This window comes from Oreochromis niloticus, unplaced genomic scaffold (assembly GCF_001858045.2).
Source record: "Oreochromis niloticus isolate F11D_XX unplaced genomic scaffold, O_niloticus_UMD_NMBU tig00008310_pilon, whole genome shotgun sequence".
NCBI classification, from domain to species: Eukaryota; Metazoa; Chordata; class Actinopteri; order Cichliformes; family Cichlidae; genus Oreochromis; species Oreochromis niloticus.
In genome coordinates, this window is record NW_020329114.1 from 6,278 (window position 1) to 34,258 (window position 27,981).

At 39.9% G+C, this 27,981-nt stretch overlaps 2 protein-coding genes and 1 pseudogene across 15 annotated transcripts; 1 reads left to right on the forward strand and 2 right to left on the reverse strand.

Annotated features, from left to right (window-relative positions):
• Positions 1-2,122: 2,122 nt before the first annotated feature.
• Positions 2,123-5,032, reverse strand: LOC109200952 (glucosamine-6-phosphate isomerase 1-like; annotated as a pseudogene).
• Positions 5,033-6,733: 1,701 nt separating this feature from the next.
• LOC109200953 (spindle and centriole-associated protein 1) lies at positions 6,734-27,975 on the forward strand. Of its 14 annotated transcripts, none has more exons than XM_025905060.1 (12): positions 6,737-6,779; positions 8,662-8,751; positions 8,841-9,144; positions 20,341-20,428; positions 20,532-20,806; positions 21,337-21,468; positions 21,543-21,669; positions 21,749-21,844; positions 21,945-22,378; positions 22,599-22,788; positions 22,866-22,944; positions 23,020-23,171. In XM_025905060.1, exons 4-12 carry the CDS (start codon positions 20,347-20,349, stop codon positions 23,066-23,068), a joined length of 1,464 nt encoding a protein of 487 aa, XP_025760845.1. In that variant the 5' UTR covers positions 6,737-6,779; positions 8,662-8,751; positions 8,841-9,144; positions 20,341-20,346; the 3' UTR covers positions 23,069-23,171. The 14 variants fall into 14 exon arrangements, 11 of the variants coding, with proteins under 11 accessions (XP_025760847.1, XP_025760845.1, XP_025760844.1 ...); XM_025905057.1 differs by lacking the exon at positions 6,737-6,779 and adding an exon at positions 7,702-7,758; XM_025905058.1 differs by lacking the exon at positions 6,737-6,779 and adding an exon at positions 7,702-7,758 and having other exon boundaries at positions 8,844-9,144.
• LOC109200955 (trichohyalin-like) lies at positions 11,665-13,166 on the reverse strand. Its single transcript, XM_019356537.2, has one exon. It carries the CDS (start codon positions 13,144-13,146, stop codon positions 11,668-11,670), a length of 1,479 nt encoding a protein of 492 aa, XP_019212082.1. The 5' UTR covers positions 13,147-13,166; the 3' UTR covers positions 11,665-11,667.
• Positions 27,976-27,981: the final 6 nt, after the last annotated feature.

The following is a 27,981-nucleotide window of genomic DNA, read 5'->3' on the forward strand; positions in this document are numbered from 1 at the left end:
GCTGAATAACAACAACACACATTCATCAAGAATCTAATATGGGATCACATCATATTATATCACTGTTGTGAGGCAAAGCAAACATAGCCTATGTTTTACCTGATGGGTACAATGTTGCTGTTGAGGGGTTGCTGCTGCTCCTGCTGCTGATAGTGCTGGAGGGCAGCGCTGTGTTGATCTGAGACTGTAGACATTAAAAAGTCCATAGGAGAGATGGTAGCTGATTAAATAAGTGTCATTAGATAATAACAAAATGCAAAGATTGGTGACAGCGCTTGGAACCATAAGGCAACAAAAACCTGAGAAATAAACTAGACTCTGCCTGTGAATCACTCTTTGCCTCTCTTCCTCCTTCCATCCCCTCATCTCATCTATCACTCTCCACTTGCTGTCCATCTGAGAACAAGGCACAACTTGCTATTGCAATAAACTATTATTTAATTATCTACACTTAACAACTCTTACACTTAATCTATAATAAAATGATGACAGAAAAATGTTATAGAAGCAAAACATTTCAGTTGTGCTTATTATTATTTTTATACTGGAATACCTCTCCAACAACTGGTACATGTGTTAATGTTACCTGTGCTCTTTGTAATCCAGCTGCTGAGGGATCCACTGCCTTTAGTAGCCTCACACAGCTCCTACTGTTTCCTCCTCATGTCCTTACCAGCCATGTCTGGACAATGTTATATTATGAGTAATAATTTAAAAATCCATATACATAAAACACACACAGTGACATTTTAGACCTTCTTCAGAATACTGTATATACTGTGGGCACAAGTTTCCATCATGGTGCTGATCCAGAATCCTTCCCTTATTATTTATTACTAGAGCTACAATAATAAAGCAATGAGGGGAAAAAAGTAATAAATTTGAAATAATGTATTTACGATGATTCCCATTGTTTCACTATCCACTCTGTGCAGGCAGAAAGCTTATTACATTTTTAAACTGTAGAGATACAATAATTTTGCTGCTGTAAAATCAGCATTTTGTCTTATTTAAAATATAAATCTAATATAATCTGTTTCTTAATGTATGTTCTTTAAAATACAGTGTGTTTTTTAAATATTATAATTATAATAATCCATTATTATGTGGACATGCACATTAGATCGTTTTAAGTGAAATATAAGCCCTCCAGAAAGGCAGGAAAAGCCCTGTAACTTACTTTAAAACTAAATATGTTCCCTAAAACGGTGGACAGAGCTACAGACCCATGACAGCCTTACCCAGTGAGCCAGCAGCTATGACCAGCACTACTTGTGCAGTAAAGGACAGGTAATGTTTGTTGCACTGTTGCACACACAGCACGCTCATTTGTTTCAGTTCGTCAGTTGCCACAAGACAGCTTACCAACGTGTACGTAATAAGCTAATACTCCTGTGTGCTTTAGACTACAGTGTGCGCTGTACACCTGCTTACTGGTTTTGTCGCATCAGTCTGTGTGTCTGAGGTAATTTGTGTTTCTCCTACAGCTCCGGACCGCAAAAAATGCACATGTTCTTTGTGAGCTCGTTCCCGGCTCGTAACCAGTGCGTTCTGCCGTCAAGGGCGATCATTGGTTAATGGTGATCATGTGACTGATGCAAGCCAGATCCTTTTATTTAGCAAAACTGTGATTAATAGTTAAATATTATTGTTGAGGGGCACAGACAGGACTCCGCACGCACACACACATTAAAAAAAAAAAAATTAAAATCTTTTTAAAAAATTGCCTCAACAAAAGGGCACTTTGGGCACCCATCAGGAAAGGGGCGGGTGCTCAAGCCCCTTCTGCCCCCCCTCTGCACGTGCCTGGTATTTGCAGATTACAGCTCCACCACAAATCAAACTTCCATATTACAGCGAGACTGCTCAGCAAGGAAAAATAGTCAATCTCAGTAAGACTGAATGAAGACAGACTAAAAATTAATTGCAGGCCCACTTTAGTGTTTAAGTAGTACAAGAAACAAACAAACAAGAAAACATCCACAAATATTTCTGAAAATGTTTTTTTTTTTAAATTTCAAATATTGTATAGCAAGAAAAAACTGCAAATGTCAACACATTTTTTTCTCACTCTTAACTAACTGAAGCCTGTCATTGACTACCAAAAAAACAAATTGGTACTCTCTTTATGGCCAGACACATGCCAGCACTTTTAATTTTGCTTCTATTTAACAAAATAAAAATGCAGACATAAGTGTACACATTAGTTTTTGACTGCTAGTGAAAATTGTTTTCTTTACAAATAACTCTCTCGCTGAGCTAACACAGCCAATCCCTCGGACACGTCCTGGTGGCTTTTCCTTGTCTGTATTTTACAGTTACACATACTCAGGAGATCCAGTGAGATTAATTCTAGGTAATAATTATACTGTAGTTCACCCTGCAGCAATATCACTTTCAGTTACCTGGTACACCAGGTACAATAAAATATGCTATTTTATAACTAAATCACAGATTTGTACTCTTATGTGGCCTTCCCAAGTTTTACAGCTTCATTAGCAACATCTCACTATCATGACAATCCTTTAACCACTAAACGACAATGAAGAGTGATGAGGAATTGTTTACGTGTTTTATGAAAGTACCTACAATACTAAATTATACTACAAATAAACTGCACAAATTTTAAAATGTATTAAAAAAAAATCCAATTTAAATTTTCAAAATTAAAAGTATTCATTCAAGTGAAAAATTCCCCGCCAGTGTTATTCTGCATTATCATGGGCTCAGCTGAAATACTTACTATGTTTTTGTAAATCCAGCTCATTAAATGTGGGCCTCACAGACAGCAACTAAAAACATATTATTTTATAGAATATGAAGAACAGGCAACAATTTTCCAATCTTCTACAGTGCCCACTCCCAACGTCAGCGCCATGGTGGGGACTTTTGAGAGGTCGCCATCAAAGAATCGGGCATTGGCCATAATGGTGTCCTTCGCCAGCGTCTTCACCCTGGTCCTGGATACCAGACTTGAACCAGGCTCATTAAATGCAATGTGGCCATCAGGTCCAATACCTGACACAGAACAAGAAGAGGGGGTTTAATTGCTTTGCAATCATTTATTACAGGGCAGAAGAAAATAAATGTGTGGCTGACTGGCTGCAGTATTTTCACTCTTATCTGTGTGCCCTCCTGACCTCCAACAAACAGCTGAATCCCCCAGCAGCTGTTATCTTCTTCTCAAAGGCATCACACTCTGCCTGCAGGTCGGCAGCGTTGCCATCGAGGATGTGCGTGTTCTCTGCTTTTATATCTATGTGCTTGAAGAAGTTATTCCACATGAAGGAGTGGTAGCTCTCAGGATGATCTCTGGGAAGTCCTATAAAAGGAGTTTATGACAGGTTCTTATGCAAGACCAGAGCTTGGAAGAGTCCCTCACTCTGTATGCTTAATGGCACAATAGAGAACAATCAGGACCTACCTACATATTCATCCATGTTGAAAGTCTTCACGTACTGGAATGATAGAGCTCCATTTTTGTAGTATTCAATCAGCTTCTTATAACAACCTAAAGGGGTGCCTCCTGAAGACGGGCAGAGAAAGCAACAAAGGAGTGAGAGGAGGAAACGTAGGCTGCACATTAAAATCATGCAAATCTAAATACATGTGCTAAATGCTACATCACAGGGTTGCACGTTGCTCTTACCTGTAGGGAGTCCCAGAGTGAAGTATTTGTTGGGGCCAGGGCTGAACTGCAAAATCTTGTTTCTAATGTACTTTGCTGCCCATTCGCTCGCCTGGTCGTAGTCATTCAGGATGATGAGCTTCATGGTCCTGCAGAAGCCAAAATAGTGAGAAATGAACACGTTGCTTGTCTAAACAACTTCAGAGTCTAAGAAGATCGGCTCAAAACACTCCTTATCAGACTTTAGACTCATCAATAAAAATCAGTCACAAACAGAGCAGTTGGAGCTCCGAGGTTTCCGAGTGTCGGGGGAAATCTCCCAAATAGAAGGCTGCCAAAGTAAAACAGAGACACAGTGAGACAATATAATCAATCACATGTACATGGGTGAACGTCTCAGAAGAGAGTCACACAGTGTACTTCTTTATTCGTGCATTTATAGTCACTGGTGACAACAGTGAATATGTCTATTCATAGGCAGAGGAATGTTAGTGCGTAGGGAGTGAAGATAAGAGTGGTTGAGGTGTATGTGTGTGTGTTGTGAGATTCAGAAGGACGCAGCCCTTCTTCTTGTTAGAGAGCGCAGATAAAAGTATCCAGCTCTCCTCTTCCTGCTTGTTCAGCTATTATCGCTGTGAGAAAGAATTTATAAAACAGTCTTGTAGTGGACAACAGTCTAAGTCATCAAAAGGTCAACATACAGTATTCTATCATATGCAAACTTATATCATTAAAAGCTTATACTGACTACTAAGTACAATTTTCCATTGACATTCCCTCCTGTTGTCAGTATAACTTTCAAGTGAGATATCAGTATGTAACATCTTGTTGTACAGTTTCTACACCATCATTAATCACACAAAGTCTTCATGCTCCAACAGGTCGGGGTCATCATCATCATCATTTGTCACGGCTATGTATGCAGCAACAGTGGAAACAATTATACAGTTAATCATGAGTTTTAGACATGGCAGGATACATGTTACAAAAACACAAAATAAAAGTGAAAATACAAAAAGGGATAAATAGAATAAATAAGAATAAGAATACAAAGGAATTGCAAGTATTTCAAGTATTTCAAGTATTGAAGTCTACTGCACCGTTGGTTTTTAACAAAAAGTATTGCACAGTGAAAAGGGAGTAGTAGTCTTTTTAGCAGTCACTTGTATTATTTACATAATCCTGATTTTGGGCCTGCTGGATCTGTCTCAAGGCGTTCAGGGCATCAGTCATGTTTGATGAGTGTACATTGTCTGATGTGTGTATGTGTCATTTCTCACTCAATCAACAAGTGCACGTCTGATCAGGTGTGTGTTTCTCTTCATTTTGAGTCAGTGTGTGTAGATGTGTATGTTTGTGTATGTTGGCGTGTTTATCACTTTCCTGTTCTGGTGTTTTGGGTAAACCACGGCCTGAAGCGTGCCCTGGGGTCCTGTGGCTCAGGCACGTGCAGAGGGGGGGGCGGAAGGGGCTTGAGCACCCGCCCCTTTCCTGATGGGTGCCCAAAGTGCCCTTTTGTTGAGGCAATTTTTTTAAAAAATTTTAATTATTTTGTTTTTAATGTGTGTGTGCGTGCGGAGTCCTGTCTGTGCCCCTCAACAATAATATTTAACTATTAATCACAGTTTTGCTAAATAAAAGGATCTGGCTTGCATCAGTCACATGATCACCATTAACCAATGATCGCCCTTGACGGCAGAACGCACTGGTTACGAGCCGGGAACGAGCTCACAAAGAACATGTGCATTTTTTGCGGTCCGGAGCTGTAGGAGAAACACAAATTACCTCAGACACACAGACTGATGCGACAAAACCAGTAAGCAGGTGTACAGCGCACACTGTAGTCTAAAGCACACAGGAGTATTAGCTTATTACGTACACGTTGGTAAGCTGTCTTGTGGCAACTGACGAACTGAAACAAATGAGCGTGCTGTGTGTGCAACAGCGCGACAAACATTACCTGTCCTTTACTGCACAAGTAGTGCTGGTCATAGCTGCTGGCTCACTGGGTAAGGCTGTCATGGGTCTGTAGCTCTGTCCACCGTTTTAGGGAACATATTTAGTTTTAAAGTAAGTTACAGGGCTTTTCCTGCCTTTCTGGAGGGCTTATATTTCACTTAAAACGATCTAATGTGCATGTCCACATAATAATGGATTATTATAATTATAATATTTAAAAAACACACTGTATTTTAAAGAACATACATTAAGAAACAGATTATATTAGATTTATATTTTAAATAAGACAAAATGCTGATTTTACAGCAGCAAAAGTATTGTATCTCTACAGTTTAAAAATGTAATAAGCTTTCTGCCTGCACAGAGTGGATAGTGAAACAATGGGAATCATCGTAAATACATTATTTCAAATTTATTACTTTTTTCCCCTCATTGCTTTATTATTGTAGCTCTAGTAATAAATAATAAGGGAAGGATTCTGGATCAGCACCATGATGGAAACTTGTGCCCACAGTATATACAGTATTCTGAAGAAGGTCTAAAATGTCACTGTGTGTGTTTTATGTATATGGATTTTTAAATTATTACTCATAATATAACATTGTCCAGACATGGCTGGTAAGGACATGAGGAGGAAACAGTAGGAGCTGTGTGAGGCTACTAAAGGCAGTGGATCCCTCAGCAGCTGGATTACAAAGAGCACAGGTAACATTAACACATGTACCAGTTGTTGGAGAGGTATTCCAGTATAAAAATAATAATAAGCACAACTGAAATGTTTTGCTTCTATAACATTTTTCTGTCATCATTTTATTATAGATTAAGTGTAAGAGTTGTTAAGTGTAGATAATTAAAGAATAGTTTATTGCAATAGCAAGTTGTGCCTTGTTCTCAGATGGACAGCAAGTGGAGAGTGATAGATGAGATGAGGGGATGGAAGGAGGAAGAGAGGCAAAGAGTGATTCACAGGCAGAGTCTAGTTTATTTCTCAGTTTTTTGTTGCCTTATGGTTCCAAGCGATGTCACCAATCTTTGCATTTTGTTATTATCTAATGACACTTATTTAATCAGCTACCATCTCTCCTATGGACTTTTTAATGTCTACAGTCTCAGATCAACACAGCGCTGCCCTCCAGCACTATCAGCAGCAGGAGCAGCAGCAACCCCTCAACAGCAACATTGTACCCATCAGGTAAAACATAGGCTATGTTTGCTTTGCCTCACAACAGTGATATAGTATGATGTGATCCCATATTAGATTCTTGATGAATGTGTGTTGTTGTTATTCAGCCTGGTTCAATTTGCCCCTTTTTAGCTTTGAGCACCCGCCCCTATAAACGTCTCTGCACGGCCCTGGCAAATACAGTCTGCATCTCCACCTGTTCATTTATTTTTGAGGCTGTTCATTGGTTTCCTTGAGTGCCTTGCAAAAGGTGCTTACACCTCTGGTGCGGTGGTTATGTTATTCATACTACACACAGGTACTCTCTAGTATAATATGTACATGCAGTGTTTCATTTTGCACTATACTGCAATGATCATCCTTCAAGGTAATTTGAACCATCAGACACTTAATCCGGTCGTTAAGTCTGACGTCACTAGCCGTGTCTGGGCCTAAACTCCGCTGCAGGTGCATATATCCAACAATCACTATTGCATTACTGAGAGTTGAAAAACTGTCTAAAGTCTTTCATCTTTAATAAAATGATCAGCGTTCTGCTCTACCAGGTGTAACAATTGAGTTTAACATCCAGGCATCCATGAAAACGGAATTTATGGGATTTAACGGAGTTAGAAGTTAGCAGCAAGTTAGCTCGCTAGCTTCCATCTAAATACAGTATAGCATGTCCTGACTGCGGGGTTTCGGAAACAAATTAAAACGTACAGCTCTGCTATCACTTCCAACATAAATGAAGACAGAAAACTAAACAGCAGTGACGTTTGTAGGGTTACTGAAGTTTGGCTAGCTGGTATATAATGATGTGCTACGTGACCGCTAGCAACACAGCTATGTTAGCATAATATAAACAAGCTAACTTTTTTTCCACTCGATACAAGTTAACATGAGGGTTCTCAGTGGTCAGGAACAAATGTAATCGCATGGCAGGATGCTATAAACGGACCAAACTTCAGCCAGGAGAACAACTGAGATAATCCATCCACAATACGCGGTTAGTCATTCATATACTGCTGCATGGGCTGTGCTGTAGTTATATCGTAAGGTTTTAAAAACTGAGCTTAAATAAATGATTAGCGGTAATAAAAGCCGAGGGAGGTCAACAGTGATCACTGACTGTTTTAGGAGCTTTTTGAGATTAAATAGAAGAAAATCCAAAACATTAAACATGTAAACAACACAAAAGCCATATTACACGCAGACTACTTTAGGCCCGGAAGTAGGATTCGTCACCTCATCACTTAACGACCGGATACCCTTTGAATTGTTTTTCTGCGCCAGTTTGAAGTTTGAACATTTCCAGTTTAGAAATATCTCTATTTATAGAAGGAAAACTAAACTAAAATCAGGCTTTATTTGACAAGCATATGCTGGCATCCATGAAAGAGTGAAATTTAGACGCAGACACTCTCCCATGATGCCAGTGGTTTTACTTGGAACCCCTGTTGGTAATGACACATGTGGTTTTTCAAACCTTAGCTCATGATTAATAGTAGGTAGGTCAGCTACCACCTCCATAGAGAACAACCTTCACTAGGGTTTAAATAGCTGGGACTCTCCACCTTTTTGTTTTTCAAGCTGTACAAACCTCTTGGATGAGAAGTGAAATGTTTTAAAGGAGTCCAGCTGCCTCTCTTAAGACAACCATGACCTGATTGACTAGGAACCTACACAGACATGGAGTCAGCATGTCTTGTAGATTTCAAACGACATGCAGATAATATAAAGACTGTATCCAGTCTTTGTTTATCTTGGGTCTGTGTTTGTGTCCTTCCCGGCAGATAGAACAGTTCATTTTACCTGAGATTTACTGCTTAAAGCACATATGATAAAACACTAAATGGATCCAGGCAATCAAGATTTGAGACTTGCAACATAAGAAAATGTAATTTTTCAGAAGTTGACCACGCTGCAGCTGTCAGCCAGCGACCAGGACAGCGAGCCGGGCGAGCGAAACTAAACCAAACCCAACTTTTCCCACCGCTTTGTGAGTAATTGGCATCCAACATGCAAACTGCAGATGACTATGGCAATCTGACTGCAACCAAAGCAATCACAATTATGTTTTTGGTGCAGCAGACCCTGATTTCACCTGGCAACCACCACAAACCAGTGGCTTTACCCCCAAAGTTGCCAGGGGTGTGCAGCGCTGTGGTCCATTGATCACCTCTCCGGTTTGAGCCTGTCCACAGACATGCTTGTCAATTGGTGATTCTAAAGTGCCTGTTGGTGTGATGGAAGTATTTAAAAAAGTGTCGGCAGGGTGTGGGGACGGGAGCTGAGCCGAGGAAGCATTCATGCATCAAATACCAAGAGAGTCAGAGGAACACCGGGGAGGACGACAACAAAACTAAAACAGGGAGCTAAGAACTTCACTACTGTATGTTTTCAATGTTTTTGTCTCTTTTTACGGAATCAAACTCAAAGTAAGCTTTAAACCCTGCATGGTCGTACTCTCTCCTGCACTCCATATTATCCTTTGTTGATCTACACACGTCTGTTGCTGCCACGGACGTCGCATGCTCGTACGTCATTGTCATGAGACACTCTCACGAAGAAAATGACGAGGATTAGTAACGCAGTAATGTAGCCTGCTTACGGGAAAGTAACAGTAATCTAATGACCTTTTTTGCAATAGTAATCCTTTACTTTACTCCTTACTTGAAAAAAGAAATCAGACTATGCGGTGTTGCCCATTTCCGGTCCACATACAGAAAGTATCATAGAAAGATTTAAGGTATCGTGCCACATTTGACCTCTGACCTCTTGTTCATGGTTAGTAAATTAAGAGTCCTACATTTGTGAACAGTTCACACCTTGGATAAAGATAAGTGAAGGACACAGGATGGAGACTTTCACATGTATGAACCTGGCCATGGAGTAAGATCATAGAAATAAATTTCTTCATTAGTGAAAGTCAAAGTGAAAGACAAATTTGAAACTTTGTTACTTACTACCGTTGTTTGGAATAGATAGGAATATAGGGAATTATATATTTTTATTTAAAGACAGGACTCACATGTTTTCATTTCTAGTCTTTAAAACCTGTCTCTATCCATCTAGTATTAATTCTTTCTGGGAAACAAGTATGTATATTATGCACACACACAAACACACATGAACCTATTACCTATTTCTTGTTTTTATACCTAAGATGAATTATTGTTGAATGAAGACATTTTTCAAACATATGTAAAATGTGACCAATTGTGTTTATTGGGTAAAGGAAAAGGTAGAAGGGGGGAAAAGGGGGGATAGAAAGAATGAAAGAGAGAGAGAAGAGAAAACCCCAACAATCCCCTCTGAGCAAGCACCAGGCGACAGTGGATAGGAAAAACTCCTTTTAAAGTGAAGGAGAAACCTATGGCAGAACCAGGCTCAGGAGGGGGCAGTCAACTGCCGGGACTGGTCGGGGGGTGAGGGTGAAAAAAGAAAAAGGAGGGAGGGAAGGGGAAGGGGGGAAAAGGGGGGATAGAAAGAATGAAAGAGAGAGAGGAGAGAAAACCCCAACAATCCCCTCTGAGCAAGCACCAGGCGACAGTGGATAGGAAAAACTCCTTTTAAAGTGAAGGAGAAACCTATGGCAGAACCAGGCTCAGGAGGGGCAGTCAACTGCCGGGACTGGTCGGGGGTGAGGGTGAAAAAGGAGGGAGGGGAAGGGGAAGGGGGGAAATGAAGATGGAATAGAGGTGGAGGAAGACGAGGTTACATCAGGTGAGAAGCAGCAGTGTTCCTCCTCCAGAACCAGTGGAAGCGTTTTTTCTTCTTTTTCAGATACTCTTCCACGAGCACTTTCTTCTCAATGATGAGGGTTTTCAGCTCATCCATTGTTTCTGTGTTTTCTTTCTCAAGTTTGCTGCATCTTTTCACCATGTCTTCTAATTGTTCTTGTTTTTCTTTAAGCTTGTCTTTCAGTTCTTTAACTGTTGCCTCCTCTATTCCCTTTGCCTTGTGCACATCTGTGTGCATGTCTTCCAGCTGCTGGTTTCTCTTCTGGATTTCTTGAAGTCTACACTGCAGGTCTTTATGTGTTTTCTGTTGTTCTTGCTTTTGCACCTGGATTTCAGTGTTTTTGTACTTCAAGATCTTAGAAAGTTCCTCAAGTTCGCTATTTTTCTCAGCATCTCATTGATGCTACTCTGCATCGCTGAGCATTGTTTTTCCAGTTGTTTCTTTTCTCCTTCCAGTACAGTTGTTTTGTACTTCGTTTCGTTATACAATTCTTGGAGTGCTTGATTTTTCTTCTGGAGATTAAGTTTTTCTTCTTCCTGTTGTATTTTCTGTTGGTCTTTTTCTTGAAGCACCTCTTTATTTCCGTGCACTTTTTTATCAAGCCTGATTTGGAGCAATCTGTGTTTTTCCTCCATCTCGTCAAGCTTGGAGTCCATTTCCTTCTGTTTCATTTCCATTTGCTTCTTGTCTTGAAGCAACTGTTGACTTTTGCGCAGAGTTTTGTCATGCTTCACCTGCAGAGCTTTGTATTTTTCCTCCATGGCTTGGAGTTTGCTCTGCAGGTCTCTCTGCTCTACGGGCTCTTGTTTCTTGTCTTGGAGGATCTCTTTATTTTTCTCCAGAGCTTCATCGAGTATTACTTGCAAGCCTTCATTTTGTTTCTCGATGTTCCTCAGCTTGCAATCCATTTCTTCCTTTTGTATTTTCTGTTGGTCTTTCTCGTGAAGCAACTCTTTATTTTTGAGCAGTGTTTCCTCAAGAGTTATTTGGAGCATTTTGCATTTTTCCTCCAAGACTTCAAACTTGCGGTCCGTTTCTTTCTCGAGCATTCCTTGTTGCTCTCTCTCTTGAACGAACTCTTTATTTCTGTGCACTTTTTTATCAAGCCTGACTTGAAGCAATCTGTGTTTTTCCTCCATCTCGTCAAGCTTGGAGTCCATTTCCTTCTGTTTCATTTCCATTTGCTTCTTGTCTTGAAGCAACTGTTGACTTTTGTGCAGAGTTTGTCATGCTTCACCTGCAGAGCTTTGTATTTTTCCTCCATGGCTTGGAGTTTGCTCTGCAGGTCTCTCTGCTCTACGGGCTCTTGTTTCTTGTCTTGGAGGATCTCTTTATTTTTCTCTAGAGCTTCATCGAGTATTACTTGCAAGCCTTCATTTTGTTTCTCGATGTTCCTCAGCTTGCAATCCATTTCTTCCTTTTGTATTTTCTGTTGGTCTTTCTCGTGAAGCAACTCTTTATTTTTGAGCAGTGTTTCCTCAAGAGTTATTTGGAGCATTTTGCATTTTTCCTCCAAGACTTCAAACTTGCGGTCCGTTTCTTTCTCGAGCATTCCTTGTTGCTCTCTCTCTTGAACGAACTCTTTATTTCTGTGCACTTTTTTATCGAGCCTGACTTGAAGCAATCTGTGTTTTTCCTCCATCTCGTCAAGCTTGGAGTCCATTTCTTTCTGTTTCATTTCCATTTGCTTCTTGTCTTGAAGCAACTGTTGACTTTTGCGCAGAGTTTTGTCATGCTTCACCTGCAGAGCTTTGTATTTTTCCTCCATGGCTTGGAGTTTGCTCTGCAGGTCTCTCTGCTCTACGGGCTCTTGTTTCTTGTCTTGGAGGATCTCCTTATTTCTCTCCAGAGCTTCTTCAAGCATTACTTGCAAGCCTTCATTTTGCTTCTCGATGTTCCTCAGCTTGCAATCCATTTCTTCCTTTTGTATTTTCTGTTGGTCTATCTTGTGAAGAAACTCTTTATTTCTCTCCAGAGCTTCATCAAGCATTACTTGCAAGCCTTCATTCTGTTTCTTGATGTACCTCAGCTTGCAGTCCATTTCTTCCTTTTGTATTTTCTGTTGGTCTTTCTTGTGAAGAAACTCTTTATTTCTCTCCAGAGCTTCATCAAGCATTACTTGCAAGCCTTCATTTTGTTTCTCGATGTTCCTCAGCTTGCAATCCATTTCTTCCTTTTGTATTTTCTGTTGGTCTTTCTCATGAAGCATCTCTTTATTTTTGAGCAGTGTTTCCTCATGAGTTATTTGCAGCATTTTCAGTTTTTCCTCCAAGACTTCAAGCTTGGAGTCTGTTTCTTTCTCGAGCATTTCTTGTTGCTCTCTCTCTTGAATGAACTCTTTGTTTTTGTGCACTGTTTTCTCAAGCTTGATTTGGAGCAATCTGTGTTTTTCCTCCATCTCGTCAAGCTTGGAGTCCATTTCTTTCTGTTTCATTTCCATTTGCTTCTTGTCTTGAAGCAACTGTTGACTTTTGTGCAGAGTTTTATCACGTTTCACCTGCAGCGCTTTGTATTTTTCCTCCATGGCTTGGAGTTTGCTCTGCAGGTCTCTCTGCTGTGTGGACTGTTGCTTCTCTTCTTGGTGGATTTCTTCCAGTTTTTCCAGAGCTTCGTCAAGCTTCTCTTGGAGCTCCTGATTCTTCTTGACCATGTTTTCCTGTTTTATGCTCTCTTTTTCTCCTTTTGGAGCAGATCTTGAATTTTTTCCAGAGCTCCATCAAGCTTTTCTTGGAGCTCCTGATTCTTCTTGAGCATTTTATCCCCTTTAATGCTCTCTTTTTTCTCCTTTTGGAGCAGATCTTGAATTTTTTCCAGAGCTCCATCAAGCTTTTCTTGGAGCTTGTGATTCTTCTTATCTTGGAGAGCCCATTGTTTCTCCTCAATAATACTTTTCCTTTCCTGAAGCTGGTAGGATAATTTTTCTAATTCAGCGCTCTTTCTCTCATTTTCTTCTGTCAGGATCTTAATCTTTTCTCTGTTCATAAGATTTTCATTCTCCATTTCTTCCAATCGCTTTTCCTCTAATTCTACCTGTTCATCCCAAGGAAGAGAGCTCATATAAGGGTCTAGGGACTCATACCATGGAATAGAGCTGGGGTCAGCTTCTTGTCTTTCTTGCTTTTTCTGAGACATGTTGGAGTCTGTATACCGTGACTACGAAAGGGATCCAAATGTTTCGAAATGCTTTACTGGTGAACGTTTGAGCGCTGCTAACATAAGTGCTGCAAATAACGGACTAAAGTTGTACATCCTCACCCCTATTTAAGGATTCATGAGGATCAAAGCTTCAAAGGATCAAAGCTTTAGAAGCCCGTGACATCAGAATTCCATAAGCCAATGAGGTTGTCACATGACATTTTTGAATGAGGTCATGTTTTTGTATGAATTTTTAAATAACATCAACATTCCTAAGCCAGTGAGGTTCTTGCATGACTTTTGAATGAGGATAATTCTTTTGTGTTAAAAAAAAAAAGTGTAAAAGTATTATTGCAATAACATAAAAGTGAGTAAAGAAAGTAAATAAAAGTACAGTTTTATTTATATAGCACCTTTCAAGACAAATTCATTGTGTCTGAGTTGTATTGGTAACTCGTTGAAGTGTTACTGGGTATCATAACTAGACAGTTTGCGCATACAGTGAGTAAAGCATTGGGTGGACTGAATCAGGTTAAATTGAATCGATAGAACTTAGAAAAACTAAGTAAGCTGGAAGTTTTGCTTCTCAGTGCGGAAGGATGAAAGATGTGTTTTGAAAATGCCGCGTCACTACCGTCCTCCTCCCTCTCGGATCAGTCCGCATGTTCACGGTGCATTTTTTATGGAATATGTTGAGCAAACCTGGAGAAGCGTCAGCTCAAGATATTATTGTTGTCATTGCTGTGGATTTTTACCTGATACACTGACTTGGTGAGTAAATGTTTACTCTTATTCAAAGTGATTTTGTGGCTTCTCTTAGTTTAGCACCAGGTTTAAAATCTTGCTAGCTAGTTAGTGTTAGCCTAGCATTGCTGCTGCCGCTGGGCTCATGTTACTTAAAATTAACACCACAGCCTTAAAAACCTTACATAAAACTATGTGGTGAAATTTTCTGTTGATTGTTTGAAATAAATAAGTGAGATAAGAGCCCAGACAAAATTCTTCGGGAGGTGCAGCCGTTAGGGGTGGGGTAGGTAGGTGTGGGATGTGGGGGGTGGATAACAGAGCTCTTCGAAAATGTGGAAGCACTTTTGCAAATATGTGATATTTTGATAAATTAAGTAGATATTTGAGCATTACATAGCTACATTGTCTCCTGAAAATATCTTAAAAGGTTATTTTGTGACCCAGAAAGGGTAGTCTGGGGAAAAGGAGGATCGCATTTGTCGCTGCGGTTGTCGGAGCCTGTGCGTACTTGTAAGCGCGGCAATGGCGGAGGAGCGCCGCTGAAAAACTTATTACTTTTTCTGGGTCACAAAATATACTTTTAAGATATTTTCAGGCGACAATGCAGCTATGTAATGCTCAAATATCTGCTCGATTTATCAAGACATCACATATTTGCAAAAATGCTCCGACGTTTTCGGAGACGTCTATTTTCTTTCATGCTTTGTGGCAGCTTTAGAACATCTGTGGCATCTATTAATGTCAAATCTAGCCTTTATTTAACAACATAAGCAAACTCTATGTTACAATGATTGCACAGCCATTAAGGATCAAATCAGTTTCTGAAAAATGTTCTGTTTTTTCTCCCTCTGCTGGCTTCTTACTGTCTTTGAGGCTCGGGACCAGCACTCCTGCTGTTGGACAGAAAGACATCAACTCAGTGGTAAGTGTTTTGGTTTTCCAATATATTAGCAACTGTCAGTGACATTTATATTAATCAGGCTGAACTTTAATCATACTTTAGATCAGCCTGTTTTACTTATTGTTTTATTTGTGCTTTGGTTTGGGGAAGTTGTTTCTTTACTGATTTTTTCCTGTCTTCTGTTATTAGACTTGAGAAAATCTGTTTTGTGCCCAAATCCTTTTGCACATCATTAGAATGAAAGTTATTGGCCATGTTTGCATAGCCCTTTAGTCATGATGCTTTCATGACATTATTGTGTGTTGGGTGGTGGTCACGGCTATCCAGACTGACAATTTGGGACATTGAATGTCACCTCTCCGGTGGGGAGGGAGCCTGAGATTGTCTAAATTGGAGTCTGTTCTATACCAAATGCAGAAAAAAATGTTTTAAGAAAGCAATTAAGTTCATGTTCCAAAAAATATGATTGTTTGCTTGCAGGACAACAGGAGAGATGAGTCCTCCGTCACAGATGGTGTGGTCAGTGAAGATGGTCGCCTGCAGGTTCAAGCTCATTGCATCTCCAACCCACATCCACTGCCACTGTACTTAAGGGAAGTTAAAGACTTTCTTCTGCACCTACATTTGGATCACCTCGATCCATGACAGTCATTCAGGCAGTAATGCCTGGACTGGAAACGAGCCATTCTTAAAATAATACAACATTCCAGCTCATGTGTTGGAATGGAAAACAAATGTGTTGTTTAAATTGGAGACTGCACTTGTGACAGAACAATAAATATTTTATTTTGATTATATAAGTAATGTAAGTACAAAACAAACTGTGGTAGACCTAAACTTATTTTCAGAATAATTACATCTGAGACTTTGTTTCATTGTAAGATTATAACAGTGATGGCAATATAATTGTTTGTTGTTCAGCAGAACAGTGTCCAGTATGTTGGCTGTTGTACTTTGTTGTGTTTGAAAATAAAAGTTGGGCTCATTTTAACATCATTACAAAAATTGTTGTTAATTATTTTTAATCATATTCAGGTTACCACAAATTGTTTTTTCATTTAGTTGAACTTAACATGTTTGTCAGTAGGTAAACAATTAGTATTGTACAGTCAGAAATATCAAGTTATTGTTAATACTGCAGACTTGCAATGTATAAGTTGTCCTAACAGTCATCTTAAGTAAGCTTTACTTAGTTTTTTTGAGGCAACGAGTTTCCATAATTTTTTTGAGTTCTGGGAACTAACAAGGCTGTACAGTGTACTCAAAATGAGTAAGTTGCCCTAACTTGGTCATCTTACGTAAACTTGATCCAATTTTTTTGAGTTCTGGGAACAAATGAGCTTGTACAGAGTACTCAAAGTAAATAAGTTGTCCTAACTTAGTCATTTTTAGCTAAGCTTTACTCAAGTTTTTTGAGGCAACGAGTTTCCATAATTTGAGTTCTGGGAACTAATTAGATTTTACAGTGTGGAGTTCTATCGATTGTATTGATCAGAGAGTTAGAACAACAACTAAAGGAAACTTTCATTAATCTGAAAGGAACTAATATAGGTTAACAGGTAGCTGATACAAATCTGGATTTAAAACCATTTTTGGTTTGTTTGTTTTTCGTTTGACTCCTTGTTTTATTCAATATTGCAGTTTATATGATAGTATTATGGGTTTGTTAAACTGTTCCACGTGAAAATGTTGGGAAATGAAATATCACGGGTGGAAATCAATGAAAGTGGAAATTCAGAAGAAATTCTGTCCTTTTCCTCATTACTGCACATCATAAATAACTATGTAATGTGTCTGTTGCACACTTTGTATGTCAGGAATAACCATAAATGTGTTGTCTTACAAACGGCTGTATCAGGTCTTTGCATCCACAATAAGCGAGGATAACAGAACTCCTGGAAAGCAAAAAAATCTGGTTCTTGTTTTTAAGACAGTCACCTTTAGTTTCACGCTGAGTGATGCTGGATTGTTGCAGATGAACCTGATTATGTTTCCCACTGGGTTTTATACTTCAGAGGCAACACAGAGTAAAGAGAAGCATTGTTATTTCAGTTTAACTTTAGTCTCAGTTTAGTTTTATCCCCTTGTAAATTTGATAAGAGCCAAATTGAGGAAACAAACTCAGTGTGTGGCCAGAAAATGCCATGGTGGCTTACAAACACATGTCAGAACAAAATATGAAGGATAAGACATCACACGTATAACGGAAAGAGACGCAGAAGAATTCATCTCTGAAATTTCTCACTTTATTGAACTGGCATTTGCCCGAGACCACCGGAATTGGTGGGATGGACACAAAGAAAATCAGAGGTAGACAAAAATCCGTCAGGAGGGATCAGGAGAGAACAACGGTCTGCCAAGCCATTCCCTGCTTCAGAGTTTTGTAATTTTGCACCTGCTGTCGCTTTAATATTAAACTAACGAGGTTGAAATAGACTCACAGTGGTTTCTGCTTCTTAATTAGACAGATTCATATCCCTTCATGTGCTTCTGTCTTCTGTGCTTCACTGTCTGTGATCATGCTCGAGCTCATCTTCAGTCAGTTATCTTCTGTTTGTTTCCTGTTTAAAGGTCAAGGATCCCACCTTGACCTTGCCACCTGCCTGCGTGCCATGGACGCCCAGGTTTGCAAATACAATAACTTGAAAACGAAGCAATGTTGTATTTTCAAATTGATACCATAGATACATCTAGTACAAGTCTCGAAAAAGTTTGCATCTTCGTAACCTTGACCTCAAGGTCTGATGCCAAGTCTTGTCACTTGAGACTGAGGTGATGCAGGATTTTGAATTTTTTTCTATATGTGCAGCTACTAAGAGGCTGAAGGATAACACTGATATTTTTATATTTTCATGGAGCTGCTCTCAAAGCTTTGTCATCTCACCTCAGTTCCTATAATTCAGTCCTGGTCCTGCATCACAGTGTGTGGTGTGGAATAAAACTGTGACAGTGTCAGAAATTTAGCTTGATCATCTGAGCGTAGCTGCTGCTGCTACTAACCAGCAAACCGAAATGCAGCATGTAGTGATGCACTGACGCTGGCCCCTCTGTGAAAACCCGGCACACAACCAAACAAATTTGGACAGCAGGAGCCGGCGATGTGTGCTCTAACTTCTGACTGAAGCAAGGAGAACACTGGATGGACAGACACAGCCAAAGATTTAGATTTCAGGTAGTAGGCATTTGGTACACTACATGCATAAAACCTGGTGTCCTTCCCATATTTATTAAATCCAGGTCTCACAGTGTGGTGATAATAAATTCTGTAGAAAGTGAGTAGGCATTTAGGAAACAAATATAATTAAACTATTTGTGATGTTTAATAGCCATAAAGTGAGAACAGCGGACACTGAAGAGAACGTTTTCTAATTTATTACCTTTAATTGGACCCCAGCAGAGGGCTGAAACATCAGGATAATTCAGGTGTGTTTAAATGAGCTGCGTGTTTGCTCAGCAGAACTCTGGTCGAGCAAATTATGTTTTAAAAAGTGGCAGCACATCCTGCTCTGCCTGAATATTCTCCAGCAGAGTAAATGTGTCTGTGTGAAGTGCGAAGGAGAAGCTCCATCAATGTTTGTTCCGAAATTAGCCACTCCACCTGCACCTGCTGGCTTGCACACCTCATCGCAGTGCAGTGCTCAGGTTTGTTTGGTAGGCACTGAAAATATGTCACATCGTTCATTTATTCTCAACCTGTGCTGTGTTTGCGCTGCAGGTAATTAAGTCCTGGGTGTTTTATCACTGAGCCAAATTATCATACTGTTACACTCCTGTATCTTCTCCTGAGTGCTGGAGGGGAAAGCAAAGCCTGACCATTACCATCTTTTGGGGAAACCTGCAGTCAGCTGAGACTGAAGAAGTCACTTGGATGAGTGACGAAACGTTTCTCCCACTGAAAACGCTACGTCCAGATGAACAGAATTAACTTTTGGAGATTGACCATTACCAGTTTATCATATAGGCAGGAGACCTTTGGCCCAAGAAAAGTATTAATCCATCTGAACTCATTAATATTTGTAGGTACAGCTGTGTTCTGGGATATCCTACACTTCCATGTGCAAACATGGATAGCCTGAGATTAAGAAAGGATCAAGAAGGTGGTCCCATGATAGTGCAGTTTTTGTTATGACCTGCAGGGGGAGGCAATTTCCAGACAATTTCTTACTGAGTTTCATTTAATACAACACTATGTGTCAGTTACTAATTGTGGCCCTCTTTATTTATTTAGGTAAAGCGGGCCATGCTTTACAGCATCATTACCCTGCCTCTAACTTAGCAGTGTGCAGTCAAAATGTGGCAAGTGTTCAGTGTTATAAATATCTCCCTTTTGATTCAAAGCTGAATTTCAAAGCAAACACTGAAGCTGTGTGCAGAAAGGGGCTCCTGTGTTTAAGAAGGCTTTTTTGTTTCCACGTTGATGAAACCATGATGGTTTTATTTCACCGTGCTTTTAATGAATCTGTTTTGTCCTTTTCCTTGGTGTTGTGATTTGGATAGTTATCTGAAAAGAGCAGAAACTATCTCAGATCGTTAAGTGGTCTAAAAGGCTGATTTGAGGACCACAGCTGAAATTTTCTGTACACCAGACAGTTACAGCGGTCAGCTGGTTTAATTTTTCTTGATGATCCTTCACACATTAAAAATCGTTTTCTTCCTCCCGGACAAAGGTTTCTGGTCCCAAACTGTAAAACGACAAGATTTAAAAAGTCACATTTGTGGATAATATGATGGCCAAAATTAATGTTAAGTTTTGTTGTCAGTATTTTTTGCTGTACTTTTTTGTTTTCTGTTGTTTCTTCAATTCATGAGAACAAATCTAACTACCGTTACAAATTAAATACCTGAACCTTAAAATGTTCAAATCAAGGATTCCCAGCACTTTAATTCCGAACTCAGCGTCCACATAGAAGTAATTGGCAAATTGAAAAAGAAGGTTGGTTGCAAAGTGGTTTGCAGAAGAAACGGCTTAAAAAACACAGCTGATATGAACTTTGTTTGAAATCGTTTATTATATATCTGGCATTAGAGGTGAACATAAACACTTATCTAATGTCATTTCAGCTCTCAATGCCACCGTGGCTGTTCAGAGAGGAAACATCAGTCCTGGTTTCTCAGGTTCTTAATCCTGATCCGCCTCAGAGCACGTCAGGTAATATCTGCAAGGGATAGATTTTCTCCAAAATGAAATACTCTGTTTGAAGATGAGATCATGTCAGAAAATCAGTGTTGTTCTTCTTTTATATGCTGAACAGACTGGATCGGTAATCACACCAGCAGAGCCAGGAAGTGTGGTTCCCAGGGTTCAGAGCTGGACGGCTCCCCTGTTGCCTCTCTCAGCGGGGATCAGTCCAGTCTGGGCCTGCTGCAGGCCATGTTGGGTCAGGTGGAGCTGGATTTGGTTGCACTGAGCCCTGATACAGCAGCAACATCTGCACAGAGTCCCAAAAAGCACAGGACACAAAGTCTCACTGGATTTTCTGTGGCCTTGGTCTCTACACTGGGACGTTTGGTGCACATCCTTAAAAAGGTACTGCCGGATATCAAAAAAGGTTTTGTCACACAAGCTTTTGGAAATTATTATTCAAACTAAAGATAATCCATGCAGGCTTTACTCACATAAACAAAAAATAAGAGCGTGTTATCATTGTCACTGCATCTTTTAGCTTATATCCTATAAGATAAGGTTATCTTATCTTATCTTATAGGATATAGGATACACTCATTTCTTATTAAATGTTGGTTTTATTTAAAAAGTCATGTCATTGATGGGGATGCAAGGAGACATGAATTCCAAGTTTCAAATCTTTAGATAGCAGCAAAAGCACATTTTAGAAATGCTTGATCTGTAAAATGTTTGTTACTATTACTGATTTAGCATCACTAATGCTGAAAGTCTCATGTAAATATGCTGAAGCACAGTTCTTATCTTTTTCAGGGGGTCTTCACATTTGTAAATAAATAGAATCAGTTTTTAAATTTTAGCGCAGGTTTACTTTGTTGCAAATATTTGCAGTCTGCTATATGTGTTTAAATCACTGTCTGCCTGTAATGTGTTAGAGGGAAGATGAAGCTCAGAAGGAGGCACAGGAGAAGAGAAAACTGGAGGAGGAGCTGAAAGAGCAGCAGAGGCTCATTGATGCTCTCACTGCTGAAACCATGACTCTGAGAGAGGAGGCTACAGCCCTGCAGGTGGGACTGGGCTTAAGTTATTGTTAGTCCAGCTATGCTGATAAATCATGAGTTGGTGACGATGTGCCTCTCAGGCAGGGTTACAGCAGCGGACGGCAGAGCTGGAGCGGAAGTTGGACACAGTGGTGTTGGCGATGGGAGGGCTCGGACTGCTGAGTGAACACAGTGGCCAAACCCCACACTCTGAGGTTAAAGTTGCAGGTTTGTGCAGTCTGTCTGTGTATATTCTGTCCTGAGGAATTTGGTAAATGGTGAACATGGTTTATATTATATTATACAGGCTGTCAGTCTGCGACGGGTGCTGAGCGAGTACCTGTTTCCTCTGCTGTCCTCCTCTCACCACCTCAACAGCGGGACCACTTTCAGCATGTTCCTGGTAACTTTCTCACTTCCAAAATTATTATCTGATTTCAAATATTCACCCCAGAAATGATTCACCTTGAGGCGGCTAACTTTTGTTTCTCGTTCTTCCACAGCAACTTATCCTGCGCCACCGCACCAGCAGCTTCCTGCTGTCGATCTCCTGCACTCCTATGGGGACCTCCGCGCTCACAGCTCAGACTCTAGTCTCAACAGTCTGCCCCTAGTTCAGCTTCCCTCTGCTTCCTCGCTATCGCTGACCCCTGACCCTCTTCGCTCACAGAGGTCTCCGGGCACAGTGCTAGCTGAGATTGCTCAGCTGAGCAGAGAGACCGATCTTATCAGGGCTCAACTCAGCCAGGCAAAGGGCCTCGGGTCAGGGGTCAGAGAATCGCTCGACAGTGGCAATGAGAGAAGAGGGTTGAGCTGCAGCAGCACCGGGAGAGTAACACCTCAGAGCGCTGCAGAGAGCAGGATGTCTGGGTCCAGCTGTAAAGAGAGGTGTAGCCAGCATGTGTGGACTCCTGAAGAACAACAGCTGACTCAACAGGTGAGATTTAAGGTGTTGTTTGAAGCTCTCTGAGAGGAGCTCACCTTTTAGAAGTGGAGTAGTGGCTGCTCTTATCCTGCCTTCATAGCGTGATGCGACAGGTGTGTCGAGGAATGAACTGCGCTGAGCCTTTAGGTGGCCTACTCATTCAGATATAGTAATGATTCAAATACAGTGTGTGTCTTGTTTTTTGTTGGGGTTTTTTTTTTTTTTTGCTTAGGCAACATCACTCAACACTTTCAGTGCAAACAGTGTGGAGCAACGCCTCCTGGAGCTGAACAGGCAGAGCGCTGCAGCCCGAGGTCGACTACTGGAAATAATCGAGCAACAGAAGCAAAGTGTTTCAGCCAGAGTCTCACCCTCTGTCTCCCTGATCCCAGCTTCTACCTTCAGCCCGAATCCAGAATCCAGTGGGTAAAAGCAACATGTCGCTGTCTGTCTGGAGCACACATGACAGTTTAAAATCATTACACCTCATCTTTTGCAGCGGAACGCCTGGAGGCATCAGAGCTGCTGCCTGAGCGGGAGCTCCGGTCACACAGTGGTGGCGGTGAGGGTGAGAGGAGGTGAGTATCAGATCGACTCAGAGAGGGATGTTATGACAAAGAACAGCAAGGTTCTTTTTCCCATTTCTTTTCCAGCACCTTAAACAGACACAAGGTGATGATGTCAGGAAGAAGAACTGACTGAAGATCACATGATGTAGAGGATTAATTATCTTTGCTGCAGGTTTGCTGGCTCTGATGCATCTTCTTACAGTTTTGGAAGATAAACTAGGGATGGCAAAACACAGGTACACACACGCACAGATATCAGTATTTGATGAAAGGTCTGCCCCTCACAAACTCCTCCCAGCTGACCCAGTTATAATGAGTTTGGTGGTAAAGATGTGTCGATAAAATTATGAACCAAAATTTTTATCCATATTCTGTTTACATTTAAAAAATATTGCTTATAGCACCATTTAATCTATTTAATAGCAGTATTTCAAAGCCTGAACTTATTTCAACATGAAATACTATCACATATAGATTGTCTGCAGTCAAAAATCCAGTGTAACCTAAATTTGTTCCAGTATTATTCTTGAAGTGGTTTTAGCTGCGACACAAACAGTAAAGGCTTTAGAGTGAAAGTTGCTTATTTTTCTGGAATTGAAAACTCATTTTCTATCTTTAGGGTTAAGACTGGAGTAAAGCCGTATCCACGCTGTACTGTTTTTAATCAATGCTTGTCTTGGGCACTTCAATCAGGCCGGTGTGAGAACACTCCTTCCACATCACTACAAACACACGGACTTTGCAACAAAAAAGTTTTGTTGCTCTGCTCCTCCCAAACTCCTCCGATCTGCTCCCAATAACTGAGATGTCATATAAGATGTATAAGGAGTGTACATGAGTTTCAAATGAGTAATAAAAAAAACAAAAGTCAAAGTAGAATGGCTACACCACATGATTTCCCAGAAACCATGTGACTTAAGTTTCACCTTACTGATAAGCTCATTTATACACAGCCTACGATGGATTGAACAGCTGTTTCCAACAAATCTGTACAGCTGTGGACAAAAGTTGTCAGTGACACAAAGTTTGTTTTGCAGTTGTTTTTCTTTTGTTTTTTGTTTTTTTGTTTTTTACACCTAGTAAATTAGTTCCCAGAACTTTAAATAAATTATTCAAACTTGTTGCCAAAAAAAACTAAGTAAAGCTCATTTAAGATAACTAAGTTAGGGCAACTTATGATGTTGCAAAGAACAAACATGGGAAATTCAAAAGTTTCAAAACCTTTGTTTGTTTGTTTTTAGCAAATAAATGTTAAAAATTGTTTTAACAGTGGTGCCAGTACTTTGGTCACAACTGTACTCACTGTAATCAAGTGTTAAAAGGTGCAGTACAGACTCTACTATTACCTGAGTAATTAATAAATCTCACTTTAGAAGACCAAAATCTTTCATAGAAAGATCAGCCATTGTTTCATGTTGAAGATGTTTGAAATAAACATTCTAGGTTCGAGACCATATTGCCATTGTCATATAAATTTACCTGTTATTATAATAAGTTAGATAGGAGATAACATTTCAGACATAGATATCAGGTATGCGTACATGAATGTCCATGTTAATTAAATGTACAGAACTGTGTGGAGAAACGAGAGAAAATCCATCCTAACTAAAGTGAGTGAGGGATGTTTCTGTGTTTGCAGGATGGTAAATAAGGTGTGACACTTTGGAACATTTTTATTCAGAAATAAGATACCAGCACCCCACATAGCAAAACTGGTATTGCCCGGATCTGGCCCACACAATGTGCCTACACATGGCCCACATACCGCAAAGAATGATGGCCCTTTGGTGGCCCACACATGGGCCAGCTGCAGACACACTGGTGGTCCTGTGCTGGTCCAGCTTCAGCTCTGGCTCCAGATGTCAGCCTAATGTGTACCTTAATCAAGCCATGTAATAACAACATGTGCCGGAACATAATAGTGCAAAAGGAACATGACGAAATGACAAGACGTGCTTCCTAACTACATTCGTACTCTTGACATGCAAACTGGAGGAGCCAGGGATCGAACCACTAGCCTTCCAATTAGTAGGTGACCTGCTGTACCTCCTGATCTACAGCCAGCCTGTGGTAGATGTGCGTAAACCCTCACTAGGTTTTGGATAAAGTGTACACTCACAAACCTGTCAAATCTGCATTTAAAACGTTGGCTACCATAGCAGTATAGTATTGCAACATGGCATTTGGGTCTTCTAACTAAAATAAGAAAATAGGAACATAAATAGTGCCTCATTGCCAGACCTGGCCCACATCTGGTTGACATACACCCAGCCATAACACCAGTCAGTCAGAAGTGACAGCTTGACACCAGATCCGTGCCAGACCTGCATGCAATATGGGACCCTTTATCACAGCTCCCAACATTAATGTGACAGCATATTTAACCTCCCAAGACCTGAACTCTTTCATGGCATGCATTTTTAACTTTTCTTTGCTATTTGGGCTGATTGGGACCTGATGAGTGCAAAACAAAGAATAACCAGATTTTTGTTAATCTGATTTTTGTTTTGAGACAAATGAGATCCACATAAGAGGACATTTGTTATAAATTTTGATAGAACAGTATAAAGTCCTCGTAAGTGGCTATCAGGCCCTTGTAGAGCAAAATTTAGTATTTTGGTCTAGACAACCCAAAATGTGATGTCCACATATGTGGACGCCAGGTCCTAGGAGGATAAATATAGTTTCATATCATATCAAATTGTTACACTAGTACAACTTTAGCATCATTGCTCTTCACAAATAATAATAATAAAAACAAATAAAATTTCAATTATTTCCTAAAAAACTGACCTTAAACAAAAAAAAAGAAAACAAAAAGAGAAATTGTAAAAAAAAAAAATTAAAACTAAAAACAAGAAGAAAGCTACAGAGGAGTCGAAAGACACCTGTGTGTTTAATTCCTCCACATTGGTGTCACAATAAATGACTCTGTCTCATTTAGAAATTAAAATATTCTCTTCGCAAAACAACTTGTTCCTCCATCATCGCCATCATTTCATCTCTTCTTCCTTGGCACTGCTGCCCTCTTCTGGTTACAGTAGGTCAGTGGTCACTGAGAGGAGCTGTGAGCTGTTAGTCTGCTGACTAAAGATTCGTCTGTGTTAAACCATTAATCACATTCTAAAATAATCAACCATACTTTAAATGCTGTTTAATGTGGCACCTCGTATTGTCCATTATCAACTTTGCACATTATACTCTGTAGAAGAAGAGTGTGATGTAATGTGAAGTGGGCAATGAAGAGTGTTCTACAGTTCATATCAACCATGTCAATGAAAGTTAAATTCTAAAATAAAAACAAAACAATAAACCATGAATGTATTTTCTACCACTTCTTCTAGGATCCTAAGCACAGAAGCCCAGCTCCTCACAAATATATAGACCAAATTCAATTCAATTCAATTCAATTCAAATTCTTTATTGTCCCACAGGGGGAAATTTGTTTAGTTTAGCAGCAGGCAACAATAAGAGTAAACAAATCAATAATATTTAAATAATAAGGACAATAATAGTAATAAAGAACAGATGTCTGTACAGAAAACAGGTGTCTGTACTGGTCACCCTACAGAGAAACAAGAAGATAAGGACAAAGATGCAGACTGTTTGCTTCATGTAGCATTCCTATTAATCTTGACCAGCTTTTTATAAACCTCTCTGTCTTTTTTGCCCTCCTATGTTATTGAGCTTCTCTATTGTCATCCTGCCTGGTGATGGACGAGTTCATGCCTATCTCCTATCTTATTCTGAGCCCATGGATGCAGCCATACCACACAGGACACATGACCAGCACACACTCTGAGTGTGTTTCTATACCCAGTTTACTGAAAAAATGGAAATACCCAACAGTGTGTCTGTATAAAAGTCAGTTCATATCCAACATCTACACCCACTTATACTTGTAAAGCTGCAGAGAGCACAGCACATGCTGAATCTAAATGTAGTTCGTTTCAACGGTCTTTAAGGATATTTAAGGACAAATAAAAGGCCTGGAATGGATTCAAAAGCTCAAAAAATGTTTCAAAAATTAAAGAGATCAACATTTTGATCTTACTCCTCTGTTTTTCACACCAGTACTCCTTACTGGGTAGGTAGATTGGGTCTATGATCATGCTGAATAAATCGATTATTACAATTCAAAAAACGCGGAAAATTGGTAAAACAACAATAGATAAGTAAACGGGACTTCGTATTCCAAAATCATTTTATTTTCATCAGCTTTTTTAATCAATGACGCCTTTTAGCAGCACTTTTTATACATGAACATTTATAAGATTAATTTAATGAGTGTCTGAGCCTTAAAATGAACCCTCACCATAAAGATGCAGAGCTTATTATTTTAACATTAATATCAGAAACGTAATTGGTTATTTTAAAAACTGCAAACAATCTTAGTTTTTCGAATATTTCAAAAGCTTCTTTCACCCATCGGCAGCTGTTGTTTGGTCGGGAATGTATTTTGGGCAATGATGAAAGGTTGGAGTGGACATAATGTGCAGATGCTACTGTTTAGACTTTTAGATCCTGGGAAGCTGAGAGGGCGTTTGTGCAACAGCAGACTCATTCTTTTTGTTAAAAGCTCACAATAATCGTTCAAAACTCTCGCGTAAAAGTAAAAAAAGGACTGGCCTTTGGGACACAGCTTTTTTTTGGTCATTAAAGGGCGCTGTGGAGCAACCCGGTGCCTTTTGTTTTCTCAGCTCTTGGACTTGAAGTTCAGTTTTCGTCTCTTCCGCGGTGCGCGCTGTTCGCCTCCAGCAGAAGTCACATGATCCATCCAGATCCGTGTGCTCGGACTGAAATCTGGAAACAGTGGAAGGTAACGCTGGCTGCATTAACTAAAGACTTTTTTTAGGTCAGTAAATGTGAGGTTTTGGTGACACTGCGCGGGTGGGTAAAAACTGTGAGTGATTTGCGAGTTTGCTCGGTGTCAATGGAAAATTGTACTTAGTAGTCAGTATAAGCTTTTAATGATATAAGTTTGCATATGATAGAATACTGTATGTTGACCTTTTGATGACTTAGACTGTTGTCCACTACAAGACT

What these genes read in the sequence shown, in the direction of transcription:
- LOC109200953 (XM_025905055.1), top strand. Translation starts at nt 17,799, where the DNA reads ATGCTCGAGCTCATCTTCAGTCAGTTATCTTCTGTTTGTTTCCTGTTT. An exon ending in TCCGCCTCAGAGCACGTCAG is followed by an intron (nt 20,429 to 20,531) that starts GTAATATCTGCA and finishes TATGCTGAACAG; the next exon opens with ACTGGATCGGTAATCACACC. An exon ending in TGGTGCACATCCTTAAAAAG is followed by an intron (nt 20,807 to 21,336) that starts GTACTGCCGGAT and finishes GTAATGTGTTAG; the next exon opens with AGGGAAGATGAAGCTCAGAA.
- LOC109200955 (XM_019356537.2), bottom strand. Translation starts at nt 13,146, where the DNA reads ATGGTCAAGAAGAATCAGGAGCTCCAAGAGAAGCTTGACGAAGCTCTG.